Source organism: Psittacula echo (genome assembly GCF_963264785.1).
Source record: "Psittacula echo genome assembly, chromosome: 1".
Classification (NCBI taxonomy): domain Eukaryota; kingdom Metazoa; phylum Chordata; class Aves; order Psittaciformes; family Psittacidae; genus Psittacula; species Psittacula echo.
This window is the reverse complement of record NC_137735.1, coordinates 139,219,161-139,236,605: the sequence shown is the minus strand read 5'-3', so window position 1 is coordinate 139,236,605 and position 17,445 is coordinate 139,219,161. Positions and strand designations below refer to the sequence as shown.

Here is a 17,445-nt window from a genome sequence, read left to right as displayed (position 1 = left end):
GAAAGAGATCTGAACATCCAAGACCATATAAAAAAAAACCCTCTAATAATAATATTAATCACTATTTAAGTCAAATTAAAAGATTTTACCAATATTAGAAAAGTTCTCTGCCACAATTACAGCTATCACCATACTAATGGTAATTAATAAAACAGAGAAACTAAATTTATGTAAGATTTAAGTTCCCTTAACAAAATAATCCTCATAACATCAAAAACATTCTATAAAGAAGTACAGCATATGTATTTGCACTTACACAATGAGCCATATCCACTGCAAGTAACTAGCAAAATGCTGTGCATTCAACTACAAAAACAACTATCTTATTCAGTCCTGAGCACTAGAAACGAAAATGGAAGTGATAAACCCAACATACTATAATTGCTAATTATACAATAAAATTAAACAATCCAAGTATGTATGTTCCATTACTCTCCTGCATCTATCCCACTTCTATAACTTCTCTTTTGCTCAACGTTTAGAGAAAAATAAGAATTACACTCCATACTAAAACAGGAATAGATTTTTGAAAGCATCCCTATATAAAGCCTTCATAATCCAATGGGAAATCATCAGCAGTCTACTACACCACTTAGATAGACACAAGTCTGTGGGGCCAGATGGATCTGCCCAGCAGTACAGAGGGAGCTGGTGGAAGTGCTGAGCCACTTTCCATTATTCATCAGCAGTCCCAGTTGACTGGAGGTTAGCAAATGTGACACCCATCCACAAGAAAGGATGGAAGGAGGATCAGGGGAACTACATGCCGGTCGGTCTGACCTCGGTGCCAGGGAAGGTTATAGAGCAGATCACTTTGAGTGCCTTCACACAGCATGTACAGGACAAGCTGGTGATCGAGCCCCATCATCACGGGTTTATGAAAGCCAGGTCCTGCTTGACTAACCTCATCTGCATCTATGACAAGGTGACCTGTTTAGTGAACAAGGGAAAAGTTGTGGATGTGTCTACCTAGGCGTTAGCAAAGCCTTTGATACCATTTCCCACAGCATTCCCCTGAAGAATCTGGCTGCTCATGCCTGGGACAGCCATACTTTTCGCTGGGTAAAGAACTGGCTGGATGGCCAAGCGGAATGGAGTTAAATCCAGTTGGTCACAAGTGGCATTTCCCATGCTCAGTATTGAGGTCACTTCTGTTTAACATCTTTATCAATGATCTGCATGAGGGGATCAAGTGCACCCTCAGTACATTTGCAGATGACACCAAGTTGGGTGGGAGTGTTGATCTGCTGGAGGATAGGGAGGCTCGAGACAGAGATCTGGACAGGCTGAATTGATGGGCCAAGGCCAATTGTATGAGGTTCAAGAAGGCAAAGTGCCACCTCCTGCACTTGGTCCATGACAACCCCATGCAATGCTACAGACTTAGAGAAGAGTGGCTGGAAAGCTGCTTGGTGGAAAAGGACCTGGTGATGTTGGTCAACAAATGGCTGAACATGAGCCAGCTTGCACCCAGGCAGCCAACAGCATCCTGGCCTGTATCAGCAATAGTGTGGCCAGCAGGACTAGGGAAGTGATTGTCCCCCTGTATTCAGCAGTGGTGAAGCACCTTGAATAGTGTGTTCAGTTTTGGGCCCCAAGAAAGACATTTTGGTGCTGGAGCATGTCCAAAGTGTAACAAAACTGGTGAAGGGTCTAGCGAACAAGTCCTGTGAGGAATGGCTGAGGAACTGGGGTTATTTAGCCTGGAGAGATGGAGACTTTATCATTCTCTTAACAACTACCTGAAAGGAGATTGTAGTGAGGTAGGGGTAGGTCTCTTCTCCAAGTAACAACTGACAGGATAAGGAGAAATGGCCTCAAGTTGCACCAAGGAAGGTTTAGATTAGTTATTAGGAAGGGGTTGTCAAGCACTAGAACAGGCTGCCCAAGGAAGTGGTGGAGTCATCATCCCTGGAGGTACTTATAAAACATGTAGTTGTAGCACTTATGGACATGGTTTAACTGGCAGTGTTAGGTTAACAGATGGACTTAATCTTAAGGTCTTCTCCAAACTAAACAATTTTATGATTCTATATTAAAACCATTTCAAAATGTTATTCCCATATACTTTAATTCCTTAGTTTAAGATGACAACAGAGTAAATACAAATCATATTACACTCCAGACACCTTAAGAGGTATTTGCTTTTGCAAAACCATATCTTTTAGGACTTGCATCTGGTACCTTAAATCACACGAGCTTAACTTTTGCCTCAAGGCTCATCCTGGCATTTAATATCCTGTCCCAGTGTTTTGTATTAAGTTAAATATTGAATTCTGCCTCCCATTTATTCTCAACAGTTGTGGGTTTGGTTTTTTTTTTCCCCTGTAGGATATCTTAGTTCCATTAGAAAAGAATTCATTTGTGAGATCAGAAGTGATTGTTCGAAGGATACCAATACTTTCTCAGCAAGTCTTTTCGCTATTATTCAGTTTCAAAGACTGAAGTAATCTTTCAGTTGGACGTGTCCTGTTTCCTGCTCACTTTACAAATTAGGTTTTATTTTTAAAAGTAGGAAAGACTTGCAACATATCATCAGGGAATAAATTGGTGGAGACTTTAATCCGTTTATTCATTAATTTCCTCCAAAGGCTCTTGCAACCATATCTTTAGTTTTGTTATTCAAAAGAAAAGTGAGCCTGAATAGTTCTGCTTGCTGTTTAGGTACAGTATAGCTAACATTTTTACTATATTTTATAGCTAAATCATGTAATTTTTTACTATACCATTACCAATAGACATGCATAACATCCACAGCCCCTAAGCATTATATTGATTTTCATATGCTTTCCCTCTAAAAAACTCTGTTCATCAAACACATGTTAATATTATTTACCTTCTATATAATAAGTATCTCAACTGTTCAATTTGTTGAATCATATTCAAAAAATTCCAACTTCAATTCTGATTTTACAAACAAGGCTATCACCTTCTCCCTTACATACTACCAATTGTACTCAGTTCCCCAAACATGTCATAGTTTGGGCATGACTGGGTAAGACTTCTGAATAATTCCAAAGCAAACATATCCAGCCTTAATTTAGTTCTAAACTGTGCTTTAGTTTCTTTGGGTTTCCAGTCTTTTTTGGTTTTGCAACTGATATTTAACCAAAACAGTTTTGCTTTTGTATGCTTATTTCCCAAGGCACCTCACAGCACAAAATATTATCAGAGAATCATAGAATAGTTAGGGTTGGAAAAGACCTTAAGATTATCTAGTTCCAACCCCCCTGCCATGGGCAGGGACACCTCACATTAAACCATGTCACCCAAGGCCTCATCCAACCTGGCCTTGAACACTGCCAGGGATGGAGCATTCACAACCTCCCTGGGCAACCCATTCCAGTGCCTCACCACCCTAACAGTAAAGAATTTCTTCCTTATATCCAATCTAAACTTCCCCTGTTCAAGTTTGAACCCGTTACCCCTTGTCCTGTCACTACAGTCCCTGATGAAGAGTCCCTCCCCAGCATCCTTGTAGGCCCCCTTCAGATACTGGAAGACTGCTATGAGGTCTCCACGCAGCCTTCTCTTCTCCAGGCTGAACAGCCCCAACTTTCTCAGCCTGTCTTCATACGGGAGGTGCTCCAGTCCCCTGATCATCCTCGTGGCCCTCCTCTGGACTTGTTCCAACAGTTCCATGTCCTTTTTATGTTGAGGACACCAGAACTGCACACAATACTCCAAGTGAGGTCTCACGAGAGCAGAGTAGAGGCAGGATCACCTCCTTTGACCTGCTGGTCACACTCCTTTTGATGCAGCCCAGGATACAGTTGGCTTTCTGGGCTGCGAGCACACACTGCTGGCTCATGGTAAGTTTCCCATCAAGCTAAAGACTAAAGACTAAAGCATTAGAACTAAAGAATTTTACTAAAGAACATTACTCCCTCTTACCTGGGACATACATTAGCAATAAGTAAACAACTAATGTGACTTAAAAATTAATAACCATTAGAAAAAAGCCTCATGGAGTTTATGGCCACAAATACCCAAAACACTTTTCTTCCCCACTTCAGGAAGAAGATGAATCCAGCTGCTGCGTTACCGCATAGAAAAGTTACTGATTCCTAAATGACTCATCTTTGGGTTTCCAAAACATATTAATTGAGGAACACTTAGTAGATAAGAAATCATGGTGAGCATTACATAAAAAAGCTAAGAACTTTCAAAATATTGCTATTTGGTGATGGGGGTGGGGAAGGGGAAAAAAAAAAAAAAAAAAGATCACTTAAATCTTAAAGCAAAATCCAAAAAACCTGAAGGCAGTTTCCTTCCAGAGGTATGGCAAGACAGATGAAGATAAGAACTGAACCAGCATGGATCCTGAAGTGGTTAAAACAACAGAACAAGGGAACTTAGGATTTTTTCTGGGATGGGAATCTCAGAAATACTAAGTTAAAATCAGCTTATGGAGTGAAGCTGCAGCTCACAGAAAGCCCATGCCCCTACTTGAAAGCAAGAAAGTGACTGCAGTTAGCTTATGCATAATTCCAGTTCTCTAAACCTCAGTGACAGTCCTGTGATTCAGAACTTAACCTATCTTTATGCTTTAGCTTACTGTATTTCAAAATCAATTTTGAGTTAGCCATATTTTTTTTTTATACTTTGAGTGTTTGCAAAGAGGCATCCTAAAACTTCAAGAAAAAAAAAAGGAAAAAAATGTTCTTTTCATCACTAAATTCTCAGTTAACTTTGGAAACACAACAAAAATAAATTGTACAGTGCAAGCTTAATTTCAATTACAGCAGGATATTTGAATATCCACCATTAAGAAGCTGCATCTGCATTTAGCATTAGAAGGAACTAAGCTGCAAATTTAGTAGAACTCATCAGCAAGAGAGACTCTTTCAGTCACTGGAAATCAGTGTCAATCTGAAGTAAATACTTTGCATTCCCCGCTGAATTATTCTATAAAAAGCAAAGCTATTTAAGTCTACTCTCTGAAAAATTCAATAGTGTTAAACTGTTGTGTGTATAACTCAGAATTTTAAACAGTTCTTAAATGCATAAAGACTTGCTGAGAAAGTGTCTTTCATAGCCTCTGGAGAGTAGATAGCAGTAGATTTTTGCTTCTTTTTAATACAAACATCTTCACAAGTTCTTCTCCCAACCACAGGCAGACAAACAACCGCTAAAAGACACAACTGTTTGCCATCTGAAGTATCATAGCTGAAAAGATTGACATGAAAAATACTCCTCTGAGGAATACATTGTATTTTTGCAGAAGAACATTTTTTAATATAGTGTAAACACTGAGATTAAAAAAAAAATCCAGTTCCGTAACACCAAACCCAGTGAATCCCAGATTCCTGCAAGTTTCCCTCTGATGCCCAACTGCAACACTTGTGTGCTGTGTGATATTTCAGTCAACCTACTCCCAAAGCTACTGCCATTGTAAAATCGTCTGATTCTCACTGGGCAAAGTTCAGTGAGCTCAGCCAGCCAAAAAACCTCACACTACAAAAAAGTGATTAGTTTTTTAATTAGCTGTCTCCCTGAACTGACTCACAGGTCTGACATCGGGACAGCCAGTGCCACAATATAACTGACCACTGCAGTTCAGATTTGTTCGTCTTAAACCACTACAGAAAAATCAGCCATAAACCTCATAAGATCCTATCACAGATTTTCCTTAGTACACTGTTAATCCTTTCTTATAGTTACTTTAACGTGAAGTCAGAATGAAGCCTTTCACAGGACACCAATAGGCTTCATTTCCTCTACTGTGTGCCTATTTTCAAGAAAACTGTAAGCAAGTACTTGTATTTGAACTCTTCACCATTCCATCAAAATTGGTTGAGAGAGGCCACCGTTATCACTTAAGTCTCTCTCTCATAGAAAGCTACTTTGAAAAATAAAGATGTACAGCTGACACGATTTACTGCTACCTCTCATTCCCCTCCTTTCAGTTTGACAAATTAATCTTGAAATCAAGTAAAAGAACAGAACTTTCATTACAATTCAGCAACAGGACAGTGTTTTCAAGTGTCACTGATGCATTACAACTCAAGCAAAATTATTTGCAATGCTTGAAAAAAAAAAAAAAAAGAACAAACCGAAGCAACAAAAACTATTACTACTAAATGCAAAGGAAAAAGGAAAAATAAAAACAACTAAACAAAACCAAAACCAAACAACTTACTGAAAGAAGCTTCCATGCAATTGGACGAACCCGTTTGGGAATGCCAGACCAACTCAATTTCCGTAATTCTTCTATCAAAAGAGAAGTATTTCATGAGAACTAAGGAAATTACTATCAATTATTATACACAGATACATTCAAATTAGCGCAAAGTTGTTTACAACAATTGTGTCCGCGTATAAAATCTAATGAAATCAGAATTATGTGGCAATTCTAATGAATTAATAAAATACTGAAAAATTACTATCTCTAGGAATACTATGATAGCTACTGAGTGCGATAAGGTAACTGTCTGAAGTATTTGTCAACATTACTTTTCAGTATACATGCCTTATATTAACATGCAAGATAACTTCAGTCTTATTGTAGGATCTGTGTAAACATATTATAATTAAAAACGAGATTTGCAGTTACAGAAATAGAATGGTACTTGGTCTGAATGCTGGAATTTCATTCTATGCCATATTTCCATTCTTCATGTTGTACTCCTTCCTTTTGTCAGATACCAAACCAGCTAAACCTGTCTCTGGGACTTTGCACATTTTTTGTGAGATCCGTTTATCACAGAAAAATCAGAGAAAATTCATATGCTTATAACAGTGTCCCTTAGAAACAGTATTTTTACGAGATATCTACTTGTAGATTTTTCTCTTCTTACTCCAAGTCGAAATTACAGGTTAATACTGCACGAGTTCTAATCACCAACATGCTAAGGAGTACAGAACAAAATTCTACATTTTACCTTGTATATACTTATTCCAACTAATTATATATTTGAATTAACTATGTATATTCCAGCAAATTTGGTCTCTATCATATGCCTATATTTTCCGAATTCTACACTCCAACAAGGCATTTAAAAGCATTTTGTCTATCTATTATCACAAGAAAACAAAGCACAGAAGAAAGTTATTACAGTAAAAACTTCCTGAGTGAATATGATGACTAACTTTGGCCGTTTATAAGTGAATATTGCCTTTATTTTTTGTTAAGACAAGGACTCGTATAGGCAATGTCCATCATCATAATCTTACTCCCACCCTCCTTCCATTACTCTGAAAGAAATATGGATCTATAATACAAAGAAATGTAAAATATCATGTTAGGTGTGGTATGTTACCATAAAGCAAGTTATTTCTAGGGACATATATAACTATTTTTAACCAGGAATGAAAACACAGTCCACTGAAACCAGCGCAATATTTAAAACACATGTAATATATTCCAAGACAAAAGAATCTGATTTTAAAAGTATACCAAGGCTAAATAGTTAATAATAATAATAATAATAATAATAATAATAATAATAATAAAATCAACTAGCAATTCAGACTTTTCAAAAAAGCATCAACTAAAGCAAATAAAAAGCTCCAGTAACCTGGATTTTGCAATATTAAGTTACCAAAATCCAAGCAAAAAAGCGACCAGATGCTGCACTGGGACCAAAACAGAGCAGAAACTCAGAACAGCAGAGAAAAAGAACAGATACTACGAGAGAAGATGTTAAGTGGTCATCACATCGGTGAATGCATCTACAAGTCTTGAATCTAGTCTAAAGAAAAAGGATTACTTTCTTATAACATCAATGACACTGTTTGCTGCCTCTAAGCTTTAAAATACTATTCTATTTGACAAAAATAAGTTTCATTAACAGAAGCTTTTCTTCAACATTTCAACCCCTTGAAAAAGTCAAAATACACTGACACAGAGAAAAAAAGTCAGAAAAAAAATTCTAACATGTTTTTGACTTGAAGTTATGGTTTGTTCTGTAGTTTTATTTTTAAACAAACTCATTTATTTCTTGACTATAGAAGAAGATATACAACGACATCAAGATGACACCCTGTTAAAGGGAGAGTACATAAATAAGTCAAGGTTATTTCCTACCACTCCAGGTTACATTTAGGCATGTATTTCTGTGCAAGTGTACCAAAACAGCAGAATACATAACTATTTAGAAATATCATGCTGAGTATGACCAAAGATAAATTCAGTCATATACCTTGGGCAATCCAAAGACTAGAATACCAAATACCAAAGGAAAAAAGTACAACACATAAAATGTGAACTCAGTTGATTTCCAGCAAACAAATTATTCCCCAGCCTTGAATTTCCTTGTACTTGTGGTTTATCCACATCTATGGCAACAGTAAGATTAAATATACTAGAGAGTTAATAACATAACTACACTTACTGTAACTGATTGCATTTTATTTTATTTACAGTCCATCCCTATCGAACATGCTGATCATTTACAGCAAGAATTCTTTGCCATTCTTCCTGTACTTCTTTATTAATCATCACAGGCAGATCACTGCCTGGTCTTTACTCTGTAAAGTAAAACATACACTATCAAGCAGAAACAAATTTAAGATCATTTTACTGATTCCAACTCCAAAACAGAAAATACAAGGGATTTGTGGTCAAGGAAATCGAAACCCAAGACTGAGAGCTATTTTAGGTTCAGAGAAGATACAGATAAGGCAAGGCACTGACAATTAATGCCCCTTCTCTAAGCATAGAAGGAGCACTTACTGAAGTACATCAAAATGCAGTAACAATGCCAAAGTTCAGCTATATCAAGGTTCCTTAATGCATGACAACATATAAAAAAAAAAAAAAAACCTCCATCCCTTCTAACACTAATTTCCTAACCTCTACTTCCTACTTATATATCACTTCTGAGTCCCATTTATCCATTCCACCCTCTTCTCAAGACTTCCTTTTTCCTTTATTTTCCTCCTTTTCGGTCCTCATCCCTATATATTTCAGCTTTATCTTTCCTCAAATCATCAACTGAAATGCCACACCTGTCTTCATTGCTGGCCAGCAGAATTCATTGTATAGTTAAGAAAACCTTGTATTATTAACAAAAAAGTGGTGCCATCATTAAAACAGAACTGCAGCTTTAAAAAAAAAAAAAAAAATCTAAATAATTTCTTAAGATATTTTTCAAAGGAACCTGGTTTTGTTCTTTATCTTAGAATAATCTGAGAAACTGATGTTCTCTTGCTTTCCTGCTTACACCAAACTGTAATTTATATACAGTTTAATTTACAAATTTAATTTTAAAGTTAAATATTAATTTATAAATTTAACTGCAATTATTCACATCAGAGATATTTTAAATTAAACACATAAGAATGTGCATTAGAAATGAAAAAAATAAAGTCCAAATATTCATGACCCTTCTATAAGCTAAAGCCTGTAAAAGAACTGCCAGAATAATAACATTCTATTCACTTTCACAGAGACTACCTATTGTAGAGGTTCAGTGTACCACCAAAGTACATTTAAATACAAGAATCATTAAAGACAAAATATATGCTTTGATACAATTATTCCTGATGTCATGCTCCCTACAGCTTGGGTGATTTTCTACTATTAATTTAGAAAGATCAGACTGCTGATAGAGCTTCTAAAAATGAAGTCCAGAGAGCAAATTCTGCAGGGTTTTTCATATGGCCTTCATTATTTTCAGTTTGCATTTGTAAACATGATCATTCTTTCACTATATTTTTTTTGAAAAAGATTTGTCCTGCTTTAGGAAAGTATTTTATGAAACAAGTGGAAATCATATGTAACATCGCAGCAGTTTTCTCATTCTGTAATATAAAACCCATGTGGTTTTAACCATCAGCTTGAAAGTTATGGAATAGAGCTATTATTTCTATTACTTCTCTCTGCATTGTAAAAATAAGAACTTTTTTTTTTGTCTCACTTGGCAACTTACTATAGAAATATATTTTACTTCCACAGCTTTTTGAGATACATGTGAAGGGTATGAAGTATATAGAAATCAGGAAAAGCAGTTGTAATATATTAGAGCCTAAGTAGAACAGAAGCAACAGCAGCATATGCTTTCAAAACCTATTAACGCACACTAAATATGCATGGATGGAGGAAGCATAAAAGCATCCTTATATACATAACTGCAAGGAATTAGGTGGTATCCCAGTAAAATCCTCCCTTATTCTTCATCTCAAGGAGTTGACAGGCACTGGAAGAATATAGGATGACCAAAAGATAAGTAACATTAGAAAAATATGATACTACTGGAGTGTGAACTGAAGTCTCAAAGAAACGAGAGCAGAACTTGTGCAGACTATACACACAGAGAGAGGGTAAAGTTTAAACTGAGTTACATATCAAAGGCTAGCACAAGAAAATGTACTTCATTATGAGTTTTCTGTCGTTGCAAACACAAGGGATTCAATGGGAAAAAATTAACAAGAAACTCCTAAATTTCACTGATACTCAATAGGGAATGGCACTCAGGATTGTCTATTCATAATAAAAACCTAGGCTTGGGCACAGAGATGCATTAAGTACAGCAGCAAAGAGACTGGTGGCTCTGACAACAGAAAACAAAAAGCAGTTATGAAGTCAAGAGCTATGGGATGTCATGAGAAATGGAAAAAAGGCACAAATGGATTCTGAAGAAAACCAAGAATACACATGACAAAGAAAACCATGCTAATAGCTCTGCAATGACACACAGCAATGCTGGAGTACAGAACATAGCTGGACAGAGACAGCCTTCATCAAGGAGTTTCAAAAAACAGCAGATGGACACCACAGAAGTGAAAAACTAAAAAAAGAGATTTTTTTTTTTTTCTTATATCAGGACAAGGTGAGAAACAGTCTGCTACTTCAAACAGAGAAAAAGTCTGAGTACAATACTATTTCGAATGGGCTATTTGGCTCTCAGGGATTCATTCTTTACAATGACAGCTTTAAGGGACTAGTCTTTTTGAATAGGGACAGATAGTAAGCAGCAGAATGAATAACACAATCTAATAGAAAAATTATTAGGTTATTGCGGTATTAAGTGATCATCTTTAGCAAATCTTCATATTTACCCTTAAATAGACTTCTATCCAAGAAGTTCAAGCTAAATCAAAACCTCTGCATTCAAAAGAATGGAAACAGCCAGCTTCATAACAGAAGTTTGAGATCAAGAACAGTGCTGCAATTAAAAGGCATTTGTAAATTCATGAATTCTACAGTTTTAGGTCATATCAACTTTCATATCAACTTCAGCAATATTCCCAAAGCAAGCAGAAAACAGATCCATTAATCTGGTTTATACGCAATTCCAATTTTCTAGTCTACAAAAGCAGACAAGACAATTCTAATGTTGCAAGTTCTCAATGACTATCAAAAGTAAGAACTACCACCCAGTCTAACAGTATTGGCAGTGTCTGATCAGAGGCACCATAACACTCAGATATTTTGATATCCATTTGTTATCGAGTAGCAGCTCCACAACAGATCTGGAAGCACTAAGCCAGTAATAACAGGATTCTTAATGCACCCAACCCAGATGCCCCTTGCCAGCCAAAGAAGCCCTTCTCCCCAAAGCCCTCCTGGAGGCCAAAACAGGTTTGATTTGTGTCATGTGGTATTAACAGGTTTAGTTTATTTCAGGCTCAAGCTGTGATAATCCAGCACAAGCTGCCCAACAGGTATCCCCAGTACCAGGTCACATACCTTACTCTTTTTCCCATTACTTGGTATTCTTTCTCCACCACCCTTCTACTTCCTCTTCTCTACCCCAAATTATCAAACCACTCCAATTACTTCTTCCCTTACTGGTCCCAGTTTCACTACAGCTAAACCAAAATTTGGCATTTCTGAAATTATTACCCAGGCACTGTTGGTCTTGTCACACTGCACCTTCCAAAGTAGCTCCAGTGCTTCTCGTCTCCATGCAATTGCACTGTTTGGACATTTCTCACACACTTCCCTCTTTACCACTTGTGAAATCCAGGCATCTTGTTAGGTGCTATGTATAACTTCTGTCAGTTTTTTACATTGTAGTTTGTTATGTTCAGCAATTTCTCATGTTGCCTCCAGTAGTTCTCCATGCCTTAGGGAGTTAGCTCAGCCTCCAAGCAGGGCAGTCAGCAGCTTAGATATTTGCCTGCAGACCTAACTTCCCTGAAACAAGTTTCAATTCCACATGTAATCCAATGTCAAGTAAATTCCCAAGCTACCAAGCACTAAATCATAAGTAACTGTATCACTGGTTATATTCTTCTAAAATCCAAAAAGGCAGGAATCAGTCAGAACAAGTAAAGGCAAAGCAACCATATAATATAACACAGTTTATGAACTAAAAAAGAGAATATCTGCCTTAACTAAACACATCAACAAACTACATATGCATAACTCCTCCACCCCAGAACATGATCATAAGCTCCAGTGCTGAATGAAGGCCCCAAGTCTTCAAAAGCAAGTGATCTCCAGCTGTGCATCACACTGCTCCATTAATCTATATTTAAGAACAAGTACGCTTTCCCAGGTCTGATCTATCTCTGTCACTGGTAGTTTGGCTGAAAGGAAACGGGTTATATGTATTAGTTTATTACTTCCTTACACGATCATTTTGCTTCAAGTTTTGGCTACTGTTACACACAGCACACCATTTACAAACTCATAAAAGAGAAAATAAGTTGCAACTCAAACTACATTTGTTACTTTCAAGTAACATCAATTGCTCATTGTCAACCCTATACCCATTAAATACTAATCTTTCACCTTACTGTGGTTTTTAATCCTCCCTTAACTCAACCCAAACAGGAATCTATGCACAAACGTGGCTACTGACCTCTAAAACCAATCTATGCAAAGTAAAAAACCACCCAAGCATAAACGCAAGAAAAGATGCAAATCCACTGTCAGAATCAGAAATGTGGAACACATGACTGAATCAGTGACAGACCACCCATGACAAAAATTCCACTTATTCTTAAGTAACTTATCTCAGGCCAAAGATAGAAACTACGCAAGTAAATTGGAATATAGTATATTCTAGTCCAACTTTCTATCCTGTGATGCAGCTGAGCTTTCCTTCTACATACAGGATGAGGCAAAGATAGTTTTGACAAAGAGAATTTAAATTACGACACTATTTGAAATGAAACCTCAGTTTCTAGGCTAAATATAAACAACATTTGTAGGACTCACTGAACTAAGGAGTCATTCTTTGAAAATTAAAGAGAAAGGAGGAGCAATGTTTTATTTCAGTAAGTTTCGAAAGAAATACTTTTTTATTCCTGACACTAGTCTGCAACAAACATACATTTTTTTTTTAACTAGGAAGAGACTGGGTTGTCCCAAAATTCCAAACAATACCATACATATCCTAAAGGACTGAGTTTCAGAGGACTACTCTTTCTGGAAAAAAAAAAAAATCTCAGCACTAGACATGGAGGTAACGATGTAAACCAAAGATGTTTCTCCTTTGTGTATAACATAACCCTTATTTGAAACAGATCCTCTAACTTCCCATGACATAGGCTTTGGGGATGAGTAAGTGCCTGCATTCTTCCATGCTGAGAGGCTGGATTGTCTGAGAAAATGCATTTAACACTAGTTTTTATACCTTTTGCGAGTTTTTTCTCAAACTCTCTTTTAAAAACACTTCCATGCGTTTAGCCTGATAGGATTTATATTCTGTTCTACTCTCCTTATTTGATACAGAATTTACATTTTTGATTGTATTTAATAACATATTATACTTAAAATATATAATTATAGATAAACCTTCTCTACTCTATTGTCATGCCACAGAGTATCCTTCTGAATTTTCTCAATGCTTTTGGTTTTGCTTTCTAAGTTGTACTGCAATTGCTTTCAGTATGGAAACTGTTTGACAGATGATTTCATATCTGAGAGTTAAGTAAATTCCATCAAAAACCATTAGCCTGGGTATGTGATAATTCCATCTCTGCACCATCACTGATTGCTATCCTCTGTCAAGGTCCTCCAAAATTCCAGGATTTCACACTACTCCAAAAAGGATATAAAATTCTAGTCCTACCTTTTCACTACAGTGAGCTCAGCTAGCATTTTGCCAGTGACAAACAGCACACATTACAACTGAAAGAGGCTATGCAAGAATTCTTGTCAGATGCAATACCAAGCTTCATAATTATCACCCCAGAAGCACAGCCTGAGCCTTGTGCATCGCTGCTGTTAAAGCATCAGTCCACATTATGCTTTCCTTTGATGGTTCAAAACCAAAACAAGTGGAAAGAAAAAGAACTCTGCCCTTCCCAACAACAACTATAAAAGCAAGATAAAATCTACCCCTAGAAGACTTAGTCCAACACCACTATAGCATAAAATAAAAATGCTTCTGGTGACAAGACAGGAAAGTATCTAAGTCCACAGGTTGTCTTAAAACACTAAAGTCTTAATTAAAAAAAAGAGCTGAAGGGAATTAAATCATTCTGATATTTTTATCTCAAAGATAAAATACTAAAGTCATAGAATCATAGAACAGTTTGGGTTGGAAGCACCTTGAAAGGCCATCTAGCCCAATCCCCTTGCAACAAGCAGGGACAACTTCCAACCTGACCATGAACACTTCAAGGGATGTAGGACAACCTCCCTGGGAAACCTGTTCCGGCATCTCACTACCCTCACAGTAAAGAGCTTCTTCCTATTGTCTAATCTTAATCTACCCCCTTTCAGTTTAAAGACATCTACTTTGTCCTATCACTACACACACTTGTAAAAAGTCCCTCCCCAGATTTCTTGTATATCCCCTTTAGATACTGGAAGGCCAATCTAAAGTCTCCCCCTGAGCCTTCTCTTCTCCAAGCTGAACAAACCCAGTTCTCTCAGCCTGTCTTCATAGGAGGGGTGCTCCAAATCTGACAAATTTTATAGCCTTCCTCTGGACCTGCTCCAACAGGTCCATGTCTTCCCTGCGCTGAGGATTCCTACATCCACAGATGCAACATCTTCACAAAGAGGATGGGGGGGAGGGAGAGAGAGTGGAAGAACAATGGGGGAGGGTGTGGAATAGGAAGTACTACTTTCCTAACTTCTGTCAGATTTCTATATGAGGAATCTGGTATCTCTTCAACCTGTCCACCAGCAGAAGTTTCAGTTCCTTTCTTTCCAGAAATTTCTTGCCTTTCCTCCTCAACATGTGTTATTATTCCAATGGAGTCACAAAACAAAAGGACAAATGCCAACTAATGGAAAGAGATGCCAAAAATAACTTGCTAAGGTGAACCAGGTAAACTGAAAGACAGACAGTCCTATGGCACAGCTGGAACTGCATGCATACCAAAATACCCTTGTCTTTGACTCAGCCCTTGAAGTTTGAGTTCTTTGAGTTTTGTATAACATCCAAAAGAAGGGAAATAATATTAAGCACTATATATTACAGTGCTTAGTATAAACCTAACATATATTACTTGTAGTGATACACAATGTACAAGCCTTCTCTGATCAATTTCCAACAAGATAATAACAGTTAAGCACTCTACTCTTATTCTAGGTCATCTTTAGTAAGGAAGATTCATAGAACATAAAAGAGCCATCAAATAACCTTGTCTATACACCATCAAATGCAGAAAAAGCATTCAATGGTAAAATTAAGGTGCAGGTTATACTTAATCATGTAATCAGTTTAGGCTGGAAGGGACCTTCAAAGCTCATCTAGTCCAACACCCCCTGAATTCCTGGAACATTTTTACTCATCTATCATTGCATAATCAAGGCAAAGGATGGTTACAAAATCCAATTACTTGATACTACGTCTTTGAGAGGTACATTCCTAGAGCACATATCCAAATGAAACTATAACTGGGGAGAACAGAAGAATTTTTCGTAACTACCCATTTCCTCCACACTGATTTCTATGAATGTTTACACAACAGTGGGAACAGCTAATATTTCACACCAAAAGCTGAATTTTAGCTTTTCTTCCAAAGAAATGTTCCTCTCAACCTTACTGCTTTGTTACCCCCTGTTTTCAATCACAACAATCTCTTAAGCCAGGCTGATACCCCTTCACAATACTTCTGAAGACCTGCATTATTAAAGTGCTGGGGGCTTTTGGTTGGTTGGTTGTTTTTTGTTTTGTTTTGCTGGTTTTTGTTTTGTTGGGTTATTTTGGGGTTTGGGTAAGTTTGTCTGGGGGTTTGGGGTTTTTTGATGTTTTGGATGGGGTTGGGTTTTTTTGGGGGGGATTTTTCTTTTTATATATCTATTCACAGCTTTTCTAATACCTGTGATGCCTTTTTTCTCAGATTAGTGCTTGTCAAAGTGTTCTTGATTTTGTTTTTAATAAAAGCAAACAGGAAAGATTAAAATTAGTGGCAAATAAAAAAGAAATCTAAAGCTATCATATTCCTGCTGTGGTAGGGTACAAATACACTCCAACCACGCAGTACATTTATTAATTTTTATTGCACAGATTGTAGTATAGAAGTACTGGTATGAAGGTTTCGATCTTGGAAATTACTGTGTTGTAAAAACCTATTGACTAAATATGTCTACCCCGTAGCTTGCAACACTTTAAATCAAGGCATCACATGTACTCATATTTGAAACTTGTCCTCTATCTAATATCTCATTAACCATTAAACTATTTGGCATTGGTTGAAATGTTACATTCTCCCTAGTCAAAGCATAATTTCAATATACTGTCATTATACCAACTCTTTCCCCTTGTAGATTTCCCAAGGAATTAGATGTCCTACTTATGAGGTGAAGAACATGCTCCGCAGCACAGGATTTCTACAAAGGAGTTTTAATGCCACCTACAAATCAGACACACATTCTCACCCAAGACAGTACTGCAAAAATATCCTTGCTTCAATACAATTAATGTTTTCTTAAAATTCCAGGACAATTAGTTTGAAAATGAGCAGTTCTAAAACATTCTTACCCAGACAAGATCACTTGTTAAAAATGCCAGCACAGAATTAAGTTTAACCTACTGTTTTGGGGCTGAAATTAATCAGATCTAAAAACAGTATTTGTAAAACCCTGTCTATAAACTCTGACACAGATTGAAAGGATACCTTCTGAAGCACCACTCTGAACCCTAACTGCTACTCTGTCTTTCACTTGTCTCCTTATTTTACATACTTCTATGAACAATAAATACCAAAATATTTATAAACCCCTCTGGGTTTCACACCAAAAATATCTCCACTTGCTAGCACTAGCTAACTGTCACTTCCGCTTAGGAGGCAGCATTTATTTTTTGCAGAAACATTGCTGTTTTAGACTATCTTATTATGAAGGGATAATGTGGTATCCAAATGCTTCAAATTGATATAACTCAAGTAATTTTGGAAAATTTTATTTCATCTACCTTACAATCTACAACACAGTCAGATATGCATTTCTTCTCTCTGAAGAGGGAACAGTTTAAAGCAATTATCCTAAAAGAAATCTTGAGACAGTACCCTTTTACTGCAGTAGATTTAAAGAGTCCTTATATTCCATAAATATTTCAGGGGGCATTCTACAAAGAACACACGCCATTA

At 36.8% G+C, this 17,445-nt stretch overlaps 1 protein-coding gene across 3 annotated transcripts in view; it reads right to left on the bottom strand.

Annotated features, from left to right (window-relative positions):
* Nucleotides 1–17,445, bottom strand: part of TBC1D22A (TBC1 domain family member 22A) — a gene marked incomplete at its 3' end in the record, with an annotated part of 183,757 nt that overhangs the window by 151,736 nt on the left and 14,576 nt on the right. For all 3 annotated transcript variants that reach the window (XM_080632788.1, XM_080632789.1, XM_080632790.1), the window contains one exon: nt 6,143–6,213. In XM_080632788.1, coding sequence (XP_080488914.1) covers nt 6,143–6,213 — 71 coding nt within the window. The remainder of the gene's footprint in view (nt 1–6,142; nt 6,214–17,445) is intronic.